The following is a 25,784-nucleotide window of genomic DNA, read 5'->3' as shown; positions in this document are numbered from 1 at the left end:
CACAAAATCCTTATCTCCCCATTAATCGCCCAACTTCAAAACCCATAAACCAAATAGCCGCGATTAACGACAAACAAAATGGGGATTTTGTGGGTTTAGCAATTACAGGCCAAAGGGTCAGTATGTTGATTGATCTTTGTTTACAGTGTGTAATAGGAGACGTGTGCAATTAACCAGTCCTGCTGCAATACCATAGACACACGTTTGTATGTCTTTTTAAGGGATTTGAACAGAGGCATTATATTATCAGTATAGTGTTTGTTGGGTTCTTAATTTCGCTAAATTTATTAATGTAAAAGTACTTATTTATTTTTTAACTTGAATGGATTGATCAGGTAGCATTTGTATTTGTTTGGTGACGCTTCCTAATGTCAACTATTATGGCAGTGGGTAATTTCAGTGTGTTTTGTCCATGTGCAGATCCAATGAACTTTTTGGGGTGCTTGTTAATAATTGGAAAAGTGTTACCGGGCGGTTTATCAAGTCCTTTTAGCTGTGGCTATGCATTGTGAACAGCCAAACAGGACTGGTGTGTGTTAAAGGGACACTGAACCCAAATTTTTTCTTTTGTAATTCAGAAAGAGCATGCAATTTTAAGCAACTTTCTAATTTGCTCCTATTATCAATTTTTCTTAATTCTCTTGCTATCTTTATTTAAAAAAGAAGGCATCTAAGCTTTTTTGGTTTCAGCACTCTGGACAGCACTTTTTTATTGGTGGATGAATTTATCCACCAATCAGCAAGGACAACCCAGGTTGTTCACCAAAAAGGGGCCGGCATCTAAACTTACATTCGTGCATTTTAAATAAAGATACCAAGAGAATTAAGAAAATTTGATAATAGGAGTAAATTAGAAAGTTGCTTAAAATTTCATGCTCAATCTGAATCACAAAAGAAAATTTTTGGGTACAGTGTCCCTTTAAGCATAGGGTCATTTTTCATCAAATCAATATTGAAAATGGCAGATTGTGATCACGCCAACATCAGAAAAGGCTCATCTGTAGCTATTAACTTGCCATAATTAGATAGTGATCAACCTATTTATTTGGATTTAATTAGTATGGTTGCCTTTTGGTATAGGAGGCAATAAACATCTATTAAAAATAACATTTTTACCACTACTCAAAAACTAAATTAAATTGAAAATGACTGCTAAGTATTGCTGCTTCTGGACCGGCATGTAATGTGGTGAAACAATAAAGGGTTTTCTACCTGTACTGTGTTGCTGAACAAGCCATGAGTGTTTTTTGTTATTTTCTCTCATTCTAGGAGCTGACAATACTTCCTTCCCCAGATGTCCCTCCTGTGATAAACTCTGAGGACCATGCTACTGATGAGGAGAAGCTAGCTTCTTCAGTGAGCAGTCAGAAATGGACTTGCATGGCTGTAGATCTGGAGCCAGAAAAGCAGGATTACCCACAACCCTCAGACCTTACGAATTTTGTGAATGAGAACAAGTTTCTTGCTTCCACCAATGGTGAGGAAGACCTTGTGCTCTCCTCTAATTACATGGCTGGGAATTTGTGATGGTCCTTGACAGTAAATCAACGCTAATGTATAAAATAGAGAAGATGCAGAATCCCCACAGTTTTAAATATGACTTTTTTTCAGTGTATATTGCAGTAGGTGTTTATTTCTCGTATGGAAATGGTTAGCTGAGTCTTTCAGTAGACTATCTAAAATGAAACATTATGGGCTAGATTACAAGTGGCACACTATTGTTGGTGTGGGACATGGTAAAAAATATTGCGACTGTGCTTGCAACTTGCAGGCATGAATACCTTGCGTAAAGTGTAAGGGAGAGAGAAAGAATGCGGAGAGCAATACACTCTCCGTATTCATCATTACACCAGCAGCTTACAAGAGCCGCTGGTGCAACGCCACCCTGCAGACTCGCGGCCAATCGTCCGCCAGCAGGGAGGTGTCAATCAACCAGATCGTACTCGATTGGTTTGAATTCCGGCGATGTCTGTCTGCCTGCTCAGGGTTATGGTTCAGCGGTCTTTAGACCGCTGCTTCATAACTGCTGTTTCTGGTGAGTCTGAAGACTTGCCAGAAACACGGGCCTTCAAGCTCAATTCGGAGGTTGATAAATGGGCCCCTGTGTGTCTTAGCTGTCAGTATAGAGAGAGATGTTACTGTATGCCTAAGCAGTCAGTATAGAGAGAGATGTGAATGTGTGTCTTAGCACTCAGTATAGAGAGAGATGTTACTGTGTGTCTGAGCAGTCAGTATAGAGAGAGATGTTACTGTATGTCTGAGCAGTCAGTATAGAGAGATGTTACTGTATGTCTTAGCACTCAGTATAGAGAGAGATGTTACTGTGTGTCTGAGCAGTCAGTATAGAGAGAGATGTTACTGTATGTCTGAGCAGTCAGTATAGAGAGAGATGTTACTGTATGTCTGAGCAGTCAGTATAGAGAGAGATGTTACTGTATGTCTGAGCAGTCAGTATAGAGAGAGATGTTACTGTATGTCTGAGCAGTCACTATAGAGAGAGATGTTACTGTATGTCTGAGCAGTCAGTATAGAGAGAGATGTTACTGTATGTCTGAGCAGTCAGTATAGAGAGAGATGTTACTGTATGTCTGAGCAGTCAGTATAGAGAGAGATGTTACTGTATGCCTGAGCAGTCAGTATAGAGAGAGAGATGTTACTGTGTGTCTGAGCAGTCAGTATAGAGAGAGATGTTACTGTATGTCTGAGCAGTCAGTATAGAGTGAGATGATACTGTATGTCTGAGCAGTCAGTATAGAGAGAGATGTTACTGTATGTCTGAGCAGTCAGTATAGAGAGAGATGTTACTGTATGTCTGAGCAGTCAGTATAGAGTGAGATGTTACTGTATGTCTGAGCAGTCAGTATAGAGAGAGATGTTACTGTATGTCTGAGCAGTCAGTATAGAGAGAGATGTTACTGTGTGTCTGAGCAGTCAATATAGAGAGAGATGTTACTGTATGTCTGAGCAGTCAGTATATAGAGAGAGATGTTACTGTATGTCTGAGCAGTCAGTATAGAGAGAGATGTTACTGTATTTCTGAGCAGTCAATATAGAGAGAGATGTTACTGTATTTCTGAGCAGTCAGTATAGAGAGAGATGTTACTGTATGTCTGAGCAGTCAGTATAGAGAGAGATGTTACTGTATTTCTGAGCAGTCAGTATAGAGAGAGATGTTACTGTATTTCTGAGCAGTCAGTATAGAGAGAGATGTTACTGTATGTCTGAGCAGTCAGTATAGAGAGAGATGTTACTGTATTTCTGAGCAGTCAGTATAGAGAGAGATGTTACTGTATGTCTGAGCAGTCAGTATAGAGAGAGAGATGTTACTGTATGTCTGAGCAGTCAGTATAGAGAGAGATGTTACTGTATTTCTGAGCAGTCAGTATAGAGAGAGAGATGTTACTGTATGTCTGAGCAGTCAGTATAGAGAGAGATGTTACTGTATTTCTGAGCAGTCAGTATAGAGTGAGATGTTACTGTATGTCTGAGCAGTCAGTATAGAGTGAGATGTTACTGTATGTCTGAGCAGTCAGTATAGAGAGAGATGTTACTGTATGTCTGAGCAGTCAGTATATAGAGAGATGTTACTGTATGTCTGAGCAGTCAGTATATAGAGAGATGTTACTGTATGTCTGAGCGGTCAGTTTAGAGAGAGATGTTACTGTATGTCTGAGCAGTCAGTATAGAGAGAGATGTTACTGTATGTCTGAGCAGTCAGTATAGAGAGAGATGTTTCTGTATGTCTGAGCAGTTAGTATAGAGAGAGATGTTACTGTATGTCTGAGCAGTCAGTATAGAGAGAGATGTTACTGTATGTCTGAGCAGTCAGTATAGAGAGAGATGTTACTGTATGTCTGAGCAGTCAGTATAGAGAGAGATGTTACTGTATGTCTGAGCAGTCAGTATAGAGAGAGATGTTACTGTATGTCTGAGCAGTCAGTATATAGAGAGATGTTACTGTGTGTCTGAGCAGTCAGTATAGAGAGAGATGTTACTGTATGTCTGAGCAGTTAGTATAGAGAGAGATGTTACTGTATGTCTCAGCAGTCAGTATAGAGAGAGATGTTACTGTATGCCTGAGCAGTCAGTATAGAGAGAGATGTTACTGTATGTCTGAGCAGTCAGTACAGAGAGAGATGTTACTGTATGTCTGAGCAGTCAGTATAGAGTGAGCTGTTACTGTATGTCTGAGCAGTCAGTATAGAGAGAGATGTTACTGTATGTCTGAGCAGTCAGTATAGAGAGATGTTACTGTATGTCTGAGCAGTCAGTATAGAGAGAGATGTTACTGTATGTCTGAGCAGTCAGTATAGAGAGAGATGTTACTGTATGTCTGAGCAGTCAGTATAGAGAGAGATGTTACTGTATGTCTGTGCAGTCAGTATAGAGAGAGATGTTACTGTATGTCTGAGCAGTCAGTATAGAGTGAGATGTTACTGTGTGTCTGAGCAGTCAGTATATAGAGAGAGATGTTACTGTATGTCTGTGCAGTCAGTATAGAGAGAGAGATGTTACTGTATGTCTGAGCAGTCAGTATAGAGAGAGATGTTACTGTATTTCTGAGCAGTCAGTATAGAGAGAGATGTTACTGTATGTCTGAGCAGTCAGTATAGAGAGAGATGTTACTGTATTTCTGAGCAGTCAGTATAGAGAGATATGTTACTGTATTTCTGAGCAGTCAGTATAGAGAGAGATGTTACTGTATGTCTGAGCAGTCAGTATAGAGAGAGATGTTACTGTATTTCTGAGCAGTCAGTATAGAGAGAGATGTTACTGTATGTCTGAGCAGTCAGTATAGAGAGAGATGTTACTGTATTTCTGAGCAGTCAGTATAGAGAGAGATGTTACTGTATTTCTGAGCAGTCTGTATAGAGAGAGATGTTACTGTATGTCTGAGCAGTCAGTATAGAGAGAGATGTTACTGTATTTCTGAGCAGTCAGTATAGAGAGAGATGTTACTGTATTTCTGAGCAGTCAGTATAGAGAGAGATGTTACTGTATGTCTGAGCAGTCAGTATAGAGAGAGATGTTACTGTATTTCTGAGCAGTCAGTATAGAGAGAGATGTTACTGTATGTCTGAGCAGTCAGTATAGAGAGAGAGATGTTACTGTATGTCTGAGCAGTCAGTATAGAGAGAGATGTTACTGTATTTCTGAGCAGTCAGTATAGAGTGAGATGTTACTGTATGTCTGAGCAGTCAGTATAGAGTGAGATGTTACTGTATGTCTGAGCAGTCAGTATAGAGAGAGATGTTACTGTATGTCTGAGCAGTCAGTATATAGAGAGATGTTACTGTATGTCTGAGCAGTCAGTATATAGAGAGATGTTACTGTATGTCTGAGCGGTCAGTTTAGAGAGAGATGTTACTGTATGTCTGAGCAGTCAGTATAGAGAGAGATGTTACTGTATGTCTGAGCAGTCAGTATAGAGAGAGATGTTTCTGTATGTCTGAGCAGTTAGTATAGAGAGAGATGTTACTGTATGTCTGAGCAGTCAGTATAGAGAGAGATGTTACTGTATGTCTGAGCAGTCAGTATAGAGAGAGATGTTACTGTATGTCTGAGCAGTCAGTATAGAGAGAGATGATACTGTATGTCTGAGCAGTCAGTATAGAGAGAGATGTTACTGTATGTCTATGCAGTCAGTATATAGAGAGATGTTACTGTGTGTCTGAGCAGTCAGTATAGAGAGAGATGTTACTGTATGTCTGAGCAGTTAGTATAGAGAGAGATGTTACTGTATGTCTCAGCAGTCAGTATAGAGAGAGATGTTACTGTATGCCTGAGCAGTCAGTATAGAGAGAGATGTTACTGTATGTCTGAGCAGTCAGTACAGAGAGAGATGTTACTGTATGTCTGAGCAGTCAGTATAGAGTGAGCTGTTACTGTATGTCTGAGCAGTCAGTATAGAGAGAGATGTTACTGTATGTCTGAGCAGTCAGTATAGAGAGATGTTACTGTATGTCTGAGCAGTCAGTATAGAGAGAGATGTTACTGTATGTCTGAGCAGTCAGTATAGAGAGAGATGTTACTGTATGTCTGAGCAGTCAGTATAGAGAGAGATGTTACTGTATGTCTGTGCAGTCAGTATAGAGAGAGATGTTACTGTATGTCTGAGCAGTCAGTATAGAGTGAGATGTTACTGTGTGTCTGAGCAGTCAGTATAGAGAGATGTTACTGTATGTCTGAGCAGTCAGTATATAGAGAGAGATGTTACTGTATGTCTGTGCAGTCAGTATAGAGAGAGAGATGTTACTGTATGTCTGAGCAGTCAGTATAGAGAGAGATGTTACTGTATTTCTGAGCAGTCAGTATAGAGAGAGATGTTACTGTATGTCTGAGCAGTCAGTATAGAGAGAGATGTTACTGTATTTCTGAGCAGTCAGTATAGAGAGATATGTTACTGTATTTCTGAGCAGTCAGTATAGAGAGAGATGTTACTGTATGTCTGAGCAGTCAGTATAGAGAGAGATGTTACTGTATTTCTGAGCAGTCAGTATAGAGAGAGATGTTACTGTATGTCTGAGCAGTCAGTATAGAGAGAGAGATGTTACTGTATGCCTGAGCAGTCAGTATAGAGAGAGATGTTACTGTATTTCTGAGCAGTCAGTATAGAGTGAGATGTTACTGTATGTCTGAGCAGTCAGTATAGAGTGAGATGTTACTGTATGTCTGAGCAGTCAGTATAGAGAGAGATGTTACTGTATGTCTGAGCAGTCAGTATATAGAGAGATGTTACTGTATGTCTGAGCAGTCAGTATATAGAGAGATGTTACTGTATGTCTGAGCGGTCAGTTTAGAGAGAGATGTTACTGTATGTCTGAGCAGTCAGTATAGAGAGAGATGTTACTGTATGTCTGAGCAGTCAGTATAGAGAGAGATGTTACTGTATGTCTGAGCAGTCAGTATAGAGAGAGATGTTACTGTATGTCTGAGCAGTCAGTATAGAGAGAGATGTTACTGTATGTCTGAGCAGTCAGTATAGAGAGAGATGTTACTGTATGTCTGAGCAGTCAGTATAGAGAGAGATGTTACTGTATGTCTGAGCAGTCAGTATAGAGAGAGATGTTACTGTATGTCTGAGCAGTCAGTATATAGAGAGATGTTACTGTGTGTCTGAGCAGTCAGTATAGAGAGAGATGTTACTGTATGTCTCAGCAGTCAGTATAGAGAGAGATGTTACTGTATGCCTGAGCAGTCAGTATAGAGAGAGATGTTACTGTATGTCTGAGCAATCAGTACAGAGAGAGATGTTACTGTATGTCTGAGCAGTCAGTATAGAGTGAGCTGTTACTGTATGTCTGAGCAGTCAGTATAGAGAGAGATGTTACTGTATGTCTGAGCAGTCAGTATAGAGAGATGTTACTGTATGTCTGAGCAGTCAGTATAGAGAGAGATGTTACTGTATGTCTGAACAGTCAGTATAGAGAGAGATGTTACTGTATGTCTGAGCAGTCAGTATAGAGAGAGATGTTACTGTATGTCTGTGCAGTCAGTATAGAGAGAGATGTTACTGTATGTCTGTGCAGTCAGTATAGAGAGAGATGTTACTGTATGTCTGAGCAGTCAGTATAGAGTGAGATGTTACTGTATGTCTGAGCAGTCAGTATAGAGAGAGATGTTACTGTGTGTCTGAGCAGTCAGTATAGAGAGATGTTACTGTATGTCTGAGCAGTCAGTGTAGAGAGAGATGTTACTGTATGTCTGTGCAGTCAGTATAGAGAGAGATGTTACTGTATGTCTGAGCAGTCAGTATAGAGAGATGTTACTGTATGTCTGTGCAGTCAGTATAGAGAGAGATGTTACTGTATGTCTGAGCAGTCAGTATAGAGTGAGATGTTACTGTATGTCTGAGCAGTCAGTATAGAGAGAGATGTTACTGTATGTCTGAGCAGTCAGTATAGAGAGAGATGTTACTTTATGTCTGAGCAGTCAGTATAGAGAGAGATGTTACTGTATGTCTGAGCAGTCAGTATAGAGTGAGATGTTACTGTATGTCTGAGCAGTCAGTATAGAGAGAGATGCTACTGTATGTCTGAGCAGTCAGTATAGAGAGAGATGTTACTGTATGTCTGAGCAGTCAGTATATAGAGAGATGTTACTGTATGTCTGAGCAGTCAGTATAGAGTGAGATGTTACTGTATGTCTGAGCAGTCAGTATAGAGAGAGATGTTACTGTATGTCTGAGCAGTCAGTATAGAGAGAGATGTTACTGTATGTCTGAGCAGTCAGTATAGAGAGAGATGTTACTGTATGTCTGAGCAGTCAGTATAGAGTGAGATGTTACTGTATGTCTGAGCAGTCAGTATAGAGTGAGATGTTACTGTATGTCTGAGCAGTCAGTATAGAGAGATATGTTACTGTATGTCTGAGCAGTCAGTATAGAGAGAGATGTTACTGTATGTCTGAGCAGTCAGTATAGAGTGAGATGTTACTGTATGTCTGAGCAGTCAGTATAGAGAGAGAGATGTTACTGTATGTCTGAGCAGTCAGTATAGAGAGAGATGTTACTGTATGTCTGAGCAGTCAGTATAGAGTGAGATGTTACTGTGTGTCTGAGCAGTCAGTATATAGAGAGATGTTACTGTATGTCTGAGCAGTCAGTATAGAGAGAGATGTTACTGTATGTCTGAGCAGTCAGTATAGAGAGATATGTTACTTTATGTCTGAGCAGTCAGTATAGAGAGATGTTACTGTATGTCTGAGCAGTCAGTATAGAGAGATGTTACTGTATGTCTGAGCAGTCAGTATAGAGTGAGATGTTAATGTATGTCTGAGCAGTCAGTATAAAGAGAGATGTTACTGTATGTCTGAGCAGTCAGTATAAAGAGAGATGTTACTGTATGTCTGAGCAGTCAGTATAAAGAGAGATGTTACTGTATGTCTGAGCAGTCAGTATAGAGAGAGATGTTACTGTATGTCTGAGCAGTCAGTATAGAGAGAGATGTTACTGTATGTCTGAGCAGTCAGTATAGAGTGAGATGTTACTGTATGTCTGAGCAGTCAGTATAGAGAGAGATGTTACTGTATGTCTGAGCAGTCAGTATAGAGAGATGTTACTGTATGTCTGAGCAGTCAGTATAGAGAGATGTTACTGTATGTCTGAGCAGTCAGTATAGAGAGATGTTACTGTATGTCTGAGCAGTCAGTATAGAGAGATGTTACTGTATGTCTGAGCAGTCAGTATAGAGAGAGAGATGTTACTGTATGTCTGAGCGGTCAGTATAGAGAGAGATGTTACTGTATGTCTGAGCAGTCAGTATAGAGAGAGATGTTACTGTATGTCTGAGCAGTCAGTATATAGAGAGATGTTACTGTATGTCTGAGCAGTCAGTATAGAGAGAGATGTTACTGTATGTCTGAGCAGTTAGTATAGAGAGAGATGTTACTGTATGTCTGAGCAGTTAGTATAGAGAGAGGTTACTGTATGTCTGAGCAGTTAGTATAGAGAGAGATGTGACTGTATGTCTGAGCAGTCAGTATAGAGAGAGATGTTACTGTATGTCTGAGCAGTCAGTATAGAGAGAGATGTTACAGTATGTCTGAGCAGTCAGTATAGAGAGAGCTGTTACTGTATGTCTGAGCAGTTAGTATAGAGAGAGATGTTACTGTATGTCTGAGCAGTTAGTATAGAGAGAGATGTGACTGTATGTCTGAGCAGTTAGTATAGAGAGAGATGTTACTGTATGTCTGAGCAGTTAGTATAGAGATAGATGTGACTGTATGTCTGAGCAGTCAGTATAGAGAGAGATGTTACTGTATGTCTGAGCAGTCAGTATAGAGTGAGATGTTACTGTATGTCTGAGCAGTCAGTATAGAGAGAAATGTTACTGTATGTCTGAGCAGTCAGTATAGAGAGATGTTACTGTATGTCTGTGCAGTCAGTATAGAGTGAGATGTTACTGTATGTCTGAGCAGTCAGTATAGAGAGAGATGTGACTGTGTGTCTGAGCAGTCAGTATAGAGTGAGATGTTACTGTATGTCTGAGCAGTCAGTATAGAGAGAGATGTTACTGTATGTCTGAGCAGTCAGTATAGAGTGAGATGTTACTCTGTGTCTGAGCAGTCAGTATTGAGTGAGATGTTACTGTATGTCTGAGCAGTCAGTATAGAGTGAGATGTTACTGTATGTCTGAGCAGTTAGTATAGAGAGAGATGTTACTGTATGTCTGAGCAGTCAGTATAGAGTGAGATGTTAATGTATGTCTGAGCAGTCAGTATAAAGAGAGATGTTACTGTATGTCTGAGCAGTCAGTATAAAGAGAGATGTTACTGTATGTCTGAGCAGTCAGTATAAAGAGAGATGTTACTGTATGTCTGAGCAGTCAGTATAGAGAGAGATGTTACTGTATGTCTGAGCAGTCAGTATAGAGAGAGATGTTACTGTATGTCTGAGCAGTCAGTATAGAGTGAGATGTTACTGTATGTCTGAGCAGTCAGTATAGAGAGAGATGTTACTGTATGTCTGAGCAGTCAGTATAGAGAGATGTTACTGTATGTCTGAGCAGTCAGTATAGAGAGATGTTACTGTATGTCTGAGCAGTCAGTATAGAGAGATGTTACTGTATGTCTGAGCAGTCAGTATAGAGAGAGATGTTACTGTATGTCTGAGCAGTCAGTATAGAGAGAGAGATGTTACTGTATGTCTGAGCGGTCAGTATAGAGAGAGATGTTACTGTATGTCTGAGCAGTCAGTATAGAGAGAGATGTTACTGTATGTCTGAGCAGTCAGTATAGAGAGAGATGTTACTTTATGTCTGAGCAGTCAGTATATAGAGAGATGTTACTGTATGTCTGAGCAGTCAGTATAGAGAGAGATGTTACTGTATGTCTGAGCAGTTAGTATAGAGAGAGATGTTACTGTATGTCTGAGCAGTTAGTATAGAGAGAGATGTTACTGTATGTCTGAGCAGTTAGTATAGAGAGAGATGTTACTGTATGTCTGAGCAGTCAGTATAGAGAGAGATGTTACAGTATGTCTGAGCAGTCAGTATAGAGAGAGATGTTACTGTATGTCTGAGCAGTCAGTATAGAGAGAGATGTTACAGTATGTCTGAGCAGTCAGTATAGAGAGAGCTGTTACTGTATGTCTGAGCAGTTAGTATAGAGAGAGATGTTACTGTATGTCTGAGCAGTTAGTATAGAGAGAGATGTGACTGTATGTCTGAGCAGTTAGTATAGAGAGAGATGTTACTGTATGTCTGAGCAGTTAGTATAGAGATAGATGTGACTGTATGTCTGAGCAGTCAGTATAGAGAGAGATGTTACTGTATGTCTGAGCAGTCAGTATAGAGTGAGATGTTACTGTATGTCTGAGCAGTCAGTATAGAGAGAAATGTTACTGTATGTCTGAGCAGTCAGTATAGAGAGATGTTACTGTATGTCTGTGCAGTCAGTATAGAGTGAGATGTTACTGTATGTCTGAGCAGTCAGTATAGAGAGAGATGTGACTGTGTGTCTGAGCAGTCAGTATAGAGTGAGATGTTACTGTATGTCTGAGCAGTCAGTATAGAGAGAGATGTTACTGTATGTCTGAGCAGTCAGTATAGAGTGAGATGTTACTCTGTGTCTGAGCAGTCAGTATTGAGTGAGATGTTACTGTATGTCTGAGCAGTCAGTATAGAGTGAGATGTTACTGTATGTCTGAGCAGTTAGTATAGAGAGAGATGTTACTGTATGTCTGAGCAGTCAGTATAGAGAGAGATGTTACTGTATGTCTGAGCAGTCAGTATAGAGAGAGATGTTACTGTATGTCTGAGCAGTCAGTATAGAGAGAGATGTTACTGTATGTCTGAGCAGTCAGTATAGAGAGAGATGTTACTGTATGTCTGAGCAGTCAGTATAGAGAGAGGTTACTGTGTGTCTGAGCAGTCAGTATAGAGTGAGATGTTACTGTGTGTCTGAGCAGTCAGTATAGAGAGAGATGTTACTGTATGTCTGAGCAGTCAGTATAGAGAGAGATGTTACTGTATGTCTGAGCAGTCAGTATAGAGAGAGATGTTACTGTATGTCTGAGCAGTCAGTATAGAGTGAGATGTTACTGTATGTCTGAGCAGTCAGTATAGAGAGAGAGATGTTACTTTATGTCTGAGCAGTCAGTATAGTGAGAGATGTTACTGTATGTCTGAGCAGTCAGTATAGAGAGAGATGTTACTGTATGTCTGAGCAGTCAGTATAGAGAGAGATGTTACTGTGTGTCTGAGCAGTCAGTATAGAGAGAGATGTTACTGTATGTCTGAGCACTCAGTATAGAGAGAGATGTTACTGTATGTCTGAGCACTCAGTATAGAGAGAGATGTTACTGTATGTCTGAGCAGTTAGTATAGAGAGAGATGTTACTGTATGTCTGAGCAGTCAGTATAGAGAGAGATGTTACTGTATGTCTGAGCAGTCAGTATAGAGAGAGATGTTACTGTATGTCTGACCAGTCAGTATAGAGTGAGATGTTACTGTATGTCTGAGCAGTCAGTATAGAGAGAGAGATGTTACTTTATGTCTGAGCAGTCAGTATAGTGAGAGATGTTACTGTATGTCTGAGCAGTCAGTATAGAGAGAGAGATGTTACTGTATGTCTGAGCAGTCAGTATAGAGAGAGATGTTACTGTATGTCTGAGCAGTCAGTATAGAGAGAGATGTTACTGTGTGTCTGAGCAGTCAGTATAGAGAGAGATGTTACTGTATGTCTGAGCAGTCAGTATAGAGAGAGATGTTACTGTATGTCTGAGCAGTCAGTATAGAGAGAGATGTTACTGTATGTCTGAGCAGTCAGTATATAGAGAGATGTTACTGTGTGTCTGAGCAGTCAGTATAGAGAGAGATGTTACTGTATGTCTGAGCAGTTAGTATAGAGAGAGATGTTACTGTATGTCTCAGCAGTCAGTATAGAGAGAGATGTTACTGTATGCCTGAGCAGTCAGTATAGAGAGAGATGTTACTGTATGTCTGAGCAGTCAGTACAGAGAGAGATGTTACTGTATGTCTGAGCAGTCAGTATAGAGTGAGCTGTTACTGTATGTCTGAGCAGTCAGTATAGAGTGAGATGTTACTGTATGTCTGAGCAGTCAGTATAGAGAGAGAGATGTTACTTTATGTCTGAGCAGTCAGTATAGTGAGAGATGTTACTGTATGTCTGAGCAGTCAGTATAGAGAGAGAGATGTTACTGTATGTCTGAGCAGTCAGTATAGAGAGAGATGTTACTGTATGTCTGAGCAGTCAGTATAGAGAGAGATGTTACTGTATGTCTGAGCAGTCAGTATAGAGTGAGATGTTACTGTATGTCTGAGCAGTCAGTATAGAGAGAGAGATGTTACTTTATGTCTGAGCAGTCAGTATAGTGAGAGATGTTACTGTATGTCTGAGCAGTCAGTATAGAGAGAGAGATGTTACTGTATGTCTGAGCAGTCAGTATAGAGAGAGATGTTACTGTATGTCTGAGCAGTCAGTATAGAGTGAGATGTTACTCTGTGTCTGAGCAGTCAGTATTGAGTGAGATGTTACTGTATGTCTGAGCAGTCAGTATAGAGTGAGATGTTACTGTATGTCTGAGCAGTTAGTATAGAGAGAGATGTTACTGTATGTCTGAGCAGTCAGTATAGAGAGAGATGTTACTGTATGTCTGAGCAGTCAGTATAGAGAGAGATGTTACTGTATGTCTGAGCAGTCAGTATAGAGAGAGATGTTACTGTATGTCTGAGCAGTCAGTATAGAGAGAGATGTTACTGTATGTCTGAGCAGTCAGTATAGAGAGAGGTTACTGTGTGTCTGAGCAGTCAGTATAGAGTGAGATGTTACTGTGTGTCTGAGCAGTCAGTATAGAGAGAGATGTTACTGTATGTCTGAGCAGTCAGTATAGAGAGAGATGTTACTGTATGTCTGAGCAGTCAGTATAGAGAGAGATGTTACTGTATGTCTGAGCAGTCAGTATAGAGTGAGATGTTACTGTATGTCTGAGCAGTCAGTATAGAGAGAGATGTTACTTTATGTCTGAGCAGTCAGTATAGTGAGAGATGTTACTGTATGTCTGAGCAGTCAGTATAGAGAGAGATGTTACTGTATGTCTGAGCAGTCAGTATAGAGAGAGATGTTACTGTGTGTCTGAGCAGTCAGTATAGAGAGAGATGTTACTGTATGTCTGAGCACTCAGTATAGAGAGAGATGTTACTGTATGTCTGAGCACTCAGTATAGAGAGAGATGTTACTGTATGTCTGAGCAGTTAGTATAGAGAGAGATGTTACTGTATGTCTGAGCAGTCAGTATAGAGAGAGATGTTACTGTATGTCTGAGCAGTCAGTATAGAGAGAGATGTTACTGTATGTCTGAGCAGTCAGTATAGAGTGAGATGTTACTGTATGTCTGAGCAGTCAGTATAGAGAGAGAGATGTTACTTTATGTCTGAGCAGTCAGTATAGTGAGAGATGTTACTGTATGTCTGAGCAGTCAGTATAGAGAGAGAGATGTTACTGTATGTCTGAGCAGTCAGTATAGAGAGAGATGTTACTGTATGTCTGAGCAGTCAGTATAGAGAGAGATGTTACTGTGTGTCTGAGCAGTCAGTATAGAGAGAGATGTTACTGTATGTCTGAGCACTCAGTATAGAGAGAGATGTTACTGTATGTCTGAGCACTCAGTATAGAGAGAGATGTTACTGTATGTCTGAGCAGTTAGTATAGAGAGAGATGTTACTGTGTGTCTGAGCAGTCAGTATAGAGAGAGATGTTACTGTATGTCTGAGCTGTCAGTATAGAGAGAGATGTTACTGTATGTCTGAGCAGTCAGTATAGAGTGAGATGTTACTGTATGTCTGAGCAGTCAGTATAGAGAGAGATGTTACTGTATGTCTGAGCAGTCAGTATAGAGAGATGTTACTGTATGTCTGAGCAGTCAGTATAGAGAGAGATGTTACTGTATGTCTGTGCAGTCAGTATAGAGTGAGATGTTACTGTATGTCTGAGCAGTCAGTATAGAGAGAGATGTTACTGTATGTCTGAGCAGTCAGTATAGAGAGAAATGTTACTGTATGTCTGAGCAGTCAGTATAGAGAGAGATGTTACTGTATGTCTGAGCAGTCAGTATAGAGCGATGTTACTGTATGTCTGAGCAGTCAGTATAGAGAGAGATGTTACTGTATGTCTGAGCAGTCAGTATAGAGAGATGTTACTGTATGTCTGAGCAGTCAGTATAGAGAGAGATGTTACTGTATGTCTGAGCAGTCAGTATAGAGTGAGATGTTACTGTATGTCTGAGCAGTCAGTATAGAGTGAGATGTTACTGTATGTCTGAGCAGTCAGTATAGAGAGATGTTACTGTGTGTCTAAGCAGTCAGTATAGAGAGATGTTACTGTATGTCTGAGCAGTCAGTATAGAGAGAGATGTTACTGTATGTCTGAGCAGTCAGTATAGAGAGATGTTACTGTATGTCTGAGCAGTCAGTATAGAGAGAGATGTTACTGTATGTCTGAGCAGTCAGTATAGGGTGAGATGTTACTGTATCTCTGAGCGGTCAGTTTAGAGAGAGATGTTACTGTATGTCTGAGCAGTCAGTATAGAGAGATGTTACTGTATGTCTGAGCAGTCAGTATAGAGAGAGATGTTACTGTATGTCTGAGCAGTCAGTATATAGAGAGATGTTACTGTATGTCTGAGCAGTCAGTATAGAGAGAGATGTTACTGTATTTCTGAGCAGTCAGTATAGAGAGAGATGTTACTGTATGTCTGTGCAGTCAGTATAGAGAGAGATGTTACTGTATGTCTGTGCAGTCAGTATAGAGAGAGATGTTACTGTATGTCTGTGCAGTCAGTATAGAGAGAGATGTTACTGTATGTCTGAGCAGTCAGTATAGAGAGAGATGTTACTGTATGTCTGAGCAGTCAGTATAGAGCGATGTTACTGTATGTCTGAGCAGTCAGTATAGAGAGAGATGTTACTGTATGTCTGAGCAGTCAGTATAGAGAGAGATGTTACTGTATGTCTGAGCAGTCAGTATAGAGAGATGTTACTGTATGTCTGAGCAGTCAGTATAGAGAGAGATGTTACTGTATTTCTGATCAGTCAGTATAGAGAGAGATGTTACTGTATGTCTGAGCAGTCAGTATAGAGAGAGATGTTACTGTATGTCTGAGCAGTCAGTATAGAGAGAGATGTTTCTGTATGTCTGAGCAGTCAGTATAGAGTGAGATGTTTCTGTATGTCTGAGCAGTCAGTATAGAGTGAGATGTTTCTGTATGTCTGAGCAGTCAGTATAGAGAGAGATGTTACTGTATGTCTGAGCAGTCAGTATAGAGAGAGATGTTACTGTATGTCTGAGCAGTCAGTATAGAGAGAGATGTTACTGTATGTCTGAGCAGTCAGTATAGAGAGAGATGTTTCTGTATGTCTGAGCAGTCAGTATAGAGTGAGATGTTACTGTGTGTCTGAGCAGTCAGTATAGAGAGAGATGTTACTGTATGTCTGAGCAGTCAGTATAGAGAGAGATGTTACTGTATTTCTGAGCAGTCAGTATAGAGAGAGATGTTACTGTATGTCTGAGCAGTCAGTATAGAGAGAGATGTTACTGTATGTCTGTGCAGTCAGTATAGAGCGATGTTAATGTATGTCTGAGCTCTCAGTATAGAGAGAGATGTTACTGTATGTCTGAGCAGTCAGTATAGAGTGAGATGTTACTGTATGTCTGAGCAGTCAGTATAGAGAGAGCTGTTACTTTATGTCTGAGCAGTCAGTATAGAGAGAGATGTTACTGTATGTCTGAGCAGTCAGTATAGAGAGAGATGTTACTGTATTTCTGATCAGTCAGTATAGAGAGAGATGTTACTGTATGTCTGAGCAGTCAGTATAGAGAGAGATGTTACTGTATGTCTGAGCAGTCAGTATAGAGAGAGATGTTTCTGTATGTCTGAGCAGTCAGTATAGAGTGAGATGTTTCTGTATGTCTGAGCAGTCAGTATAGAGTGAGATGTTTCTGTATGTCTGAGCAGTCAGTATAGAGAGAGATGTTACTGTATGTCTGAGCAGTCAGTATAGAGAGAGATGTTACTGTATGTCTGAGCAGTCAGTATAGAGAGAGATGTTACTGTATGTCTGAGCAGTCAGTATAGAGAGAGATGTTTCTGTATGTCTGAGCAGTCAGTATAGAGTGAGATGTTACTGTGTGTCTGAGCAGTCAGTATAGAGAGAGATGTTACTGTATGTCTGAGCAGTCAGTATAGAGAGAGATGTTACTGTATTTCTGAGCAGTCAGTATAGAGAGAGATGTTACTGTATGTCTGAGCAGTCAGTATAGAGAGAGATGTTACTGTATGTCTGTGCAGTCAGTATAGAGCGATGTTAATGTATGTCTGAGCTCTCAGTATAGAGAGAGATGTTACTGTATGTCTGAGCAGTCAGTATAGAGTGAGATGTTACTGTATGTCTGAGCAGTCAGTATAGAGAGAGCTGTTACTTTATGTCTGAGCAGTCAGTATAGAGAGAGATGTTACTTTATGTCTGAGCAGTCAGTATAGAGAGAGAGATGTTACTGTATGTCTGAGCAGTCAGTATAGAGTGAGATGTTACTGTATGTCTGAGCAGTCAGTATAGAGAGAGATGTTACTGTGTGTCTGAGCAGTCAGTTTAGAGTGAGATGTTACGGTATGTCTGAGCAGTCAGTATAGAGTGAGATGTGACTGTGTGTCTGAGCAGTCAGTATACAGAGATGTTACTGTGTGTCTGAGCAGTCAGTATAGAGAGAGATGTTACTGTATGTCTGAGCAGTCAGTATAGAGAGAGATGTTACTGTATGTCTGAGCAGTCAGTATAGAGAGAGATGTTACTGTATGTCTGAGCAGTCAGTATAGAGAGAGATGTTACTGTATGTCTGAGCAGTCAGTATAGAGAGAGATGTTTCTGTATGTCTGAGCAGTCAGTATAGAGAGAGATGTTACTGTATGTCTGAGCAGTCAGTATAGAGAGAGATGTTACTGTATGTCTGAGCAGTCAGTATAGAGAGATGTTACTGTATGTCTGAGCAGTCAGTATAGAGAGAGATGTGACTGTATGTCTGAGCAGTCAGTATAGAGAGAGATGTGACTGTATGTCTGAGCAGTCAGTATATAGAGAGATGTTACTGTATGTCTGAGCAGTCAGTATAGAGAGAGATGTTACTGTATTTCTGAGCAGTCAGTATAGAGAGAGATGTTACTGTATGTCTGTGCAGTCAGTATAGAGAGAGATGTTACTGTATGTCTGTGCAGTCAGTATAGAGAGAGATGTTACTGTATGTCTGTGCAGTCAGTATAGAGAGAGATGTTACTGTATGTCTGAGCAGTCAGTATAGAGAGAGATGTTACTGTATGTCTGAGCAGTCAGTATAGAGCGATGTTACTGTATGTCTGAGCAGTCAGTATAGAGAGAGATGTTACTGTATGTCTGAGCAGTCAGTATAGAGACAGATGTTACTGTATGTCTGAGCAGTCAGTATAGAGAGATGTTACTGTATGTCTGAGCAGTCAGTATAGAGAGAGATGTTACTGTATTTCTGATCAGTCAGTATAGAGAGAGATGTTACTGTATGTCTGAGCAGTCAGTATAGAGAGAGATGTTACTGTATGTCTGAGCAGTCAGTATAGAGAGAGATGTTTCTGTATGTCTGAGCAGTCAGTATAGAGTGAGATGTTTCTGTATGTCTGAGCAGTCAGTATAGAGTGAGATGTTACTGTATGTCTGAGCAGTCAGTATAGAGAGAGATGTTACTGTATGTCTGAGCAGTCAGTATAGAGAGAGATGTTACTGTATGTCTGAGCAGTCAGTATAGAGAGAGATGTTACTGTGTGTCTGAGCAGTCAGTATAGAGAGAGATGTTACTGTATGTCTGAGCAGTCAGTATAGAGAGAGATGTTACTGTATGTCTGTGCAGTCAGTATAGAGCGATGTTACTGTATGTCTGAGCAGTCAGTATAGAGAGAGATGTTTCTGTATGTCTGAGCAGTCAGTATAGAGTGAGATGTTACTGTATGTCTGAGCAGTCAGTATAGAGAGAGATGTTACTGTATGTCTGAGCAGTCAGTATAGAGAGAGATGTTACTGTATGTCTGAGCAGTCAGTATAGAGAGAGATGTTACTGTATGTCTGAGCAGTCAGTATAGAGAGAGATGTTACTGTGTGTCTGAGCAGTCAGTATAGAGAGAGATGTTACTGTATGTCTGAGCAGTCAGTATAGAGAGAGATGTTTCTGTATGTCTGAGCAGTCAGTATAGAGTGAGATGTTTCTGTATGTCTGAGCAGTCAGTATAGAGTGAGATGTTACTGTATGTCTGAGCAGTCAGTATAGAGTGAGATGTTACTGTGTGTCTGAGCAGTCAGTATAGAGAGAGCTGTTACTTTATGTCTGAGCAGTCAGTATAGAGAGAGATGTTACTGTATGTCTGAGCAGTCAGTATAGAGAGAGCTGTTACTTTATGTCTGAGCAGTCAGTATAGAGAGAGATGTTACTTTATGTCTGAGCAGTCAGTATAGAGAGAGAGATGTTACTGTATGTCTGAGCAGTCAGTATAGAGTGAGATGTTACTGTATGTCTGAGCAGTCAGTATAGAGAGAGATGTTACTGTGTGTCTGAGCAGTCAGTTTAGAGTGAGCTGTTGCGGTATGTCTGAGCAGTCAGTATAGAGTGAGATGTGACTGTGTGTCTGAGCAGTCAGTATAGAGAGATGTTACTGTGTGTCTGAGCAGTCAGTATAGAGAGAGATGTTACTGTATGTCTGAGCAGTCAGTATAGAGAGAGATGTTACTGTATGTCTGAGCAGTCAGTATAGAGAGAGATGTTACTGTATGTCTGAGCAGTCAGTTTAGAGAGAGATGTTACTGTATGTCTGAGCAGTCAGTATAGAGAGAGATGTGACTGTATGTCTGAGCAGTCAGTATAGAGAGAGATGTGACTGTGTGTCTGAGCAGTCAGTATAGAGAGAGGTTACTGTGTGTCTGAGCAGTCAGTATAGAGTGAGATGTTACTGTGTGTCTGAGCAGTCAGTATAGAGTGAGATGTTACTGTGTGTCTGAGCAGTCAGTATAGAGAGAGGTTACTGTGTGTCTGAGCAGTCAGTATAGAGTGAGATGTTACTGTGTGTCTGAGCAGTCAGTATAGAGTGAGATGTCACTGTATTTCTGAGCAGTCAGTATAGAGTGAGATGTCACTGTATGTCTGAGCAGTCAGTATAGAGTGAGATGTCACTGTATGTCTGAGCAGTCAGTATAGAGAGAGGTTACTGTATGTCTGAGCAGTCAGTATAGAAACTATATTCTCTATACTCACCTTACTTTTACATGAAGTGTTGTTTTCTTTTTCTTTCAGAAATAGAATATGGGAATTCTTACAATATTGAATACATGGAGAAGACAGGATCCTGCTCTCCGGTAGGTCGTGTTTGTACAATAAATGGCACAGGACAAAATAATATAACTAAACTACACAAAAGCAGCCGTGTCTCATTTACAAGTGTAAATAGGCGCAGCAACCTGCACACCATATCATTTGTTTCCATATATATGTTCTTATTCTTCAATAATGTGACAAAATATGAGCATTTGTGTTAACATTTAATAAAGGGGAAGTATCATTGATGTTTGTGCAGTAAAGCTGTCTGTGTATATTTATAGACAAGGTGTAATGCTAGGCTTCTGTTTCATTGCACTGAATGTTCATTTGTATTCCATAAAATATGCTAATTAGCCATGATTTATTGCTACAAGAGATTATAGAGAGGGTGTGTGCCGTGTGACACAAAGCTTCTTTGACTCTTGTCATTTTTGCTGCAGCTTCGGGAAATGCCTCAGACACAATCCTTGTATCTCATGTTTGAGGAATCCCCGGACAGCCCTGAGAAAACACTAACAAAAATGACAGAGACTAGTGGTCCAGGAACAGGGTAAGGAATGTTGTGTAATGGTCAGTTGTAAACTGCATGTTGGGATAGGACTTCAGCATTTGTGAGCTAGGGTGGGGATTTTGGATGGGATAATTGTTAACTGGTTACCCATCACCTGCTGTCTCTCCAGAACTAACTTTGAAGGGATGGAGTCAACTTTATGTTCTCAGCTTCCAATGTCACCTCCTGTCCTAAAGGACACAGTGCGCCAGCCTCTAGAGCGGCCTCGGCAGAGGGATGGGGAACCTTTGTGTGGAAGTGGAAAAATGGAGCTGGTAAGGATTTAACCTGCTTTATTTGTATGTGTGTGTATCATTATAACAGTGTGAGAGTCTTAAAGAAAAATGTTCTTGCACAGAAGATTAAAGTGACATTGAAAGGGACAGTGCACTGTAATGTTTTTCTTCAGTTTAAGGTGTTCTCCTTGATTCATTTTGCCTGCTGAAGTGTATGAACTTGTTTACAAATAGATTCTTTATACATATTTTGTAATTTAGAATACCTTATTTTGTCTGTTGTACCCCCAACTATACTGAAATGTACTCAAGTACATTTTTAGAAAAGGTATGTAAACAAGTTAGTAGTAGACAGTTTATAATAAATCACCAGTGGGTGGTATGACAGAGATATATGGTGTCACTGTATATAAAGTGAGAGATAAGATAAGGACTAGGTGTGTGTGTGTGTATATATATATATATATATATATATATATATATATATATATGTAACAAAGCAGAATGGCTGCACTCACTGGTCTATCAAAAGTGCTTTTTATTGCACTGCAAATGTGATGTTTCTGTGATCTCACCCCTTTATCAGTCTGAAAATAATGAGATTTGCTTTCCCTGTAAGCTCAGCCCATTTTTGTTGATCACTCAACTATTAGAATCAGTTATTTCATTTATTAAAAGACCCCCACAGGAACAATAAATGCTGAAACCCGTTTTACAGTACACCATCCGTTGAAATAAAAATTAAAGGGACATTAATCTGCTCGGCGCAACTCTTTTGGTTAGCATGCTATTTTTTTTTCCCTCTTGTGACTGCAGTTCTCTTCAAAGCTGTTCTCTTCTTTTAACCCTTTACAAGTGTTGGTTAATGAAACTCTACATCTTCACAATGGGCGCCGCCATCTTGGATAGTAATTACTCATGTACACTTACCATAACACCATCTAAATAAAAATATATTACACACAAAAGTTATAAAGGCTCAAAGATTTGAGGTCTCAGGCATTAGACAAAATAAATGCAGACAAAGGGCTTTAACATAGACATACATACATATACATGTCTAAAGAAGGATATGTATATATATATATATATATATATATATATATATATATATATATATATATATATATATATATATATATTTATATATATGTTTATATGTGTGTACATATGTATTTATATGTGTATATATGTATTTACAGACACATATTAACACATAAATACATATGTGGCGGTTCTAGACAAATTTCTCCAACATAGGTGTGTCCGGTCCACGGCGTCATCCTTACTTGTGGGATATTCTCTTCCCCAACAGGAAATGGCAAAGAGCCCAGCAAAGCTGGTCACATGATCCCTCCTAGGCTCCGCCTTCCCCAGTCATTCTCTTTGCCGTTGTACAGGCAACATCTCCACGGAGATGGCTTAGAGTTTTTTAGTGTTTAACTGTAGTTTTTATTATTCAATCAAGAGTTTGTTATTTTAAAATAGTGCTGGTATGTACTATTTACTCTGAAACAGAAAAGAGATGAAGATTTCTGTTTGTAAGAGGAAAATGATTTTAGCAACCGTTACTAAAATCGATGGCTGTTTCCACACAGGACTGTTGAGAGGAATTAACTTCAGTTGGGGGAACAGTGAGCAGACTTTTGCTGCTTGAGGTATGACACATTCTAACAAGACGATGTAATGCTGGAAGCTGTCATTTTCCCTATGGGATCCGGTAAGCCATTTTTATTACAGAAAGAAAAAAAGGGCTTCACAAGGGCTTTTAAGACTGTAGACATTTTCTGGGCTAAATCAATTTATATATAAGCATATTTTATACTCCATAGCCTTGAGGAATTATTTTAATTTTGGGAATTATGTAAAATAACCGGCAGGCACTGTATTGGACACCTTATTCTCTAGGGGCTTTCCCTAATCATAGGCAGAGTCTCATTTTCGCGCCTCTATTGCGCACTTGTTTTTGGGAAGCAGGACATGCAGATGCATGTGTGAGGAGCTCTGATACATAGAAAAGACTTTCTGAAGGCGTCATTTGGTATCGTATTCCCCTTTGGGCTTGGTTGGGTCTCAGCAAAGCAGATACCAGGGACTGTAAAGGGGTTAAATATAAAAACGGCTCCGGTTCCGTTATTTTAAGGGTTAAAGCTTCAAAATTTGGTGTGCAATACTTTTAAGGCTTTAAGACACTGTGGTGAAATTTTGGTGAATTTTGAACAATTCCTTCATACTTTTTCACAATTGCAGTAATAAAGTGTGTTCAGTTTAAAATTTAAAGTGACAGTAACGGTTTATTTTAAAACGTTTTTTGTACTTTGTTATCAAGTTTATGCCTGTTTAACATGTCTGAACTACCAGATAGACTGTGTTCTGAATGTGGGGAAGCCAAGGTTCCTTCTCATTTAAATAGATGTGATTTATGTGACACAAAATTTAGAGAAAATGATGCCCAAGATGATTCCTCAAGTGAGGGGAGTAAGCATGGTACTGCATCATCCCCTCCTTCGTCTACACCAGTCTTGCCCACACAGGAGGCCCCTAGTACATCTAGTGCGCCAATACTCCTTACTATGCAACAATTAACGGCTGTAATGGATAATTCTATCAAAAACATTTTAGCCAAAATGCCCACTTATCAGCGAAAGCGCGACTGCTCTGTTTTAGAAAATACTGAAGAGCATGAGGACGCTGATGATATTGGTTCTGAAGTGCCCCTACACCAGTCTGAGGGGGCCAGGGAGGTTTTGTCTGAGGGAGAAATTTCAGATTCAGGGAAAATTTCTCAACAAGCTGAACCTGATGTGATTACATTTAAATTTAAATTGGAACATCTCTGCGCCCTGCTTAAGGAGGTGTTATCTACTCTGGATGATTGTGAGAACTTGGTCATTCCAGAGAAACTATGTAAAATGGACAAGTTCCTAGAGGTCCCGGGGCCCCCCGAAGCTTTTCCTATACCCAAGCGGGTGGCGGACATTGTAAATAAAGAATGGGAAAGGCCCGGTATACCTTTCGTCCCTCCCCCCATATTTAAAAAATTGTTTCCTATGGTCGACCCCAGAAAGGACTTATGGCAGACAGTCCCCAAGGTCGAGGGGGCGGTTTCTACTCTAAACAAACGCACCACTATACCCATAGAAGATAGTTGTGCTTTCAAAGATCCTATGGATAAAAAATTAGAAGGTTTGCTTAAAAAGATGTTTGTTCAGCAAGGTTACCTTCTACAACCAATTTCATGCATTGTTCCTGTCACTACAGCAGCGTGTTTCTGGTTCGATGAACTAGAAAAGGCGCTCAATAATAATTCTTCTTCTTATGAGGAGATTATGGACAGAATTCATGCTCTCAAATTGGCTAATTCTTTCACCCTAGACGCCACTTTGCAATTGGCTAGGTTAGCGGCGAAAAATTCTGGTTTTGCTATTGTGGCGCGCAGAGCGCTTTGGCTAAAATCTTGGTCAGCGGATGCGTCTTCCAAGAACAAATTGCTTAACATTCCTTTCAAGGGGAAAACGCTGTTTGGCCCTGACTTGAAAGAGATTATCTCTGATATCACTGGGGGCAAGGGCCACGCCCTTCCTCAGGATAGGTCTTTCAAGGCCAAAAATAAACCTAATTTTCGTCCCTTTCGCAGAAACGGACCAGCCCCAAGTGCTACGTCCTCTAAGCAAGAGGGTAATACTTCTCAAGCCAAGCCAGCCTGGAGACCAATGCAAGGCTGGAACAAAGGAAAGCAGGCCAAGAAACCTGCCACTGCTACCAAGACAGCATGAGATGTTGGCCCCCGATCCGGGACTGGATCTGGTGGGGGGCAGACTCTCTCTCTTCGCTCAGGCTTGGGCAAGAGATGTTCTGGATCCTTGGGCACTAGAAATAGTCTCCCAAGGTTATCTTCTGGAATTCAAGGGCCTTCCCCCAAGGGGGAGGTTCCACAGGTCTCAATTGTCTTCAGACCACATAAAAAAACAGGCATTCTTACATTGTGTAGAAGACCTGTTAAAAATGGGAGTGATTCATCCTGTTCCATTAGGAGAACAAGGGATGGGGTTCTACTCCAATCTGTTCGTAGTTCCCAAAAAAGAGGGAACATTCAGACCAATCTTAGATCTCAAGATCCTAAACAAGTTTCTCAAGGTTCCATCGTTCAAAATGGAAACCATTCGAACAATTCTTCCTTCCATCCAGGAAGGTCAATTCATGACCACGGTGGATTTAAAGGATGCGTATCTACATATTCCTATCCACAAGGAACATCATCGGTTCCTAAGGTTCGCATTCCTGGACAAGCATTACCAGTTTGTGGCACTTCCGTTCGGATTAGCCACTGCTCCAAGAATTTTCACAAAGGTACTAGGGTCCCTTCTAGCGGTGCTAAGACCAAGGGGCATTGCAGTAGTACCTTACTTGGACGACATTCTGATTCAAGCGTCGTCCCTTCCTCAAGCAAAGGCTCACACGGACATTGTCCTGGCCTTTCTCAGATCTCACGGGTGGAAAGTGAACGTAGCAAAAAGTTCTCTATCTCCGTCAACAAGGGTTCCCTTCTTGGGAACAATAATAGACTCCTTAGAAATGAGGATTTTTCTGACAGAGGCCAGAAAATCAAAACTTCTAAACTCTTGTCAAATACTTCATTCTGTTCCTCTTCCTT

General features: G+C 40.2%; 1 protein-coding gene across 9 annotated transcripts in view; it reads left to right on the top strand.

The window, feature by feature from the left end:
- TACC2 (transforming acidic coiled-coil containing protein 2) overlaps positions 1-25,784 on the top strand; it is a 302,667-nt gene that overhangs the window by 231,508 nt on the left and 45,375 nt on the right. For all 9 annotated transcript variants that reach the window (XM_053692637.1, XM_053692632.1, XM_053692635.1 and 6 more), the window contains 4 exons: positions 1,270-1,477; positions 20,321-20,382; positions 20,785-20,894; positions 21,025-21,169. In XM_053692637.1, the coding sequence (XP_053548612.1) occupies positions 1,270-1,477; positions 20,321-20,382; positions 20,785-20,894; positions 21,025-21,169 (525 nt within the window). The remainder of the gene's footprint in view (positions 1-1,269; positions 1,478-20,320; positions 20,383-20,784; positions 20,895-21,024; positions 21,170-25,784) is intronic.

This window comes from Bombina bombina, chromosome 9 (assembly GCF_027579735.1).
Source record: "Bombina bombina isolate aBomBom1 chromosome 9, aBomBom1.pri, whole genome shotgun sequence".
NCBI lineage: Eukaryota > Metazoa > Chordata > Amphibia > Anura > Bombinatoridae > Bombina > Bombina bombina.
This window is presented reverse-complemented; position numbering and strand designations above follow the sequence as displayed.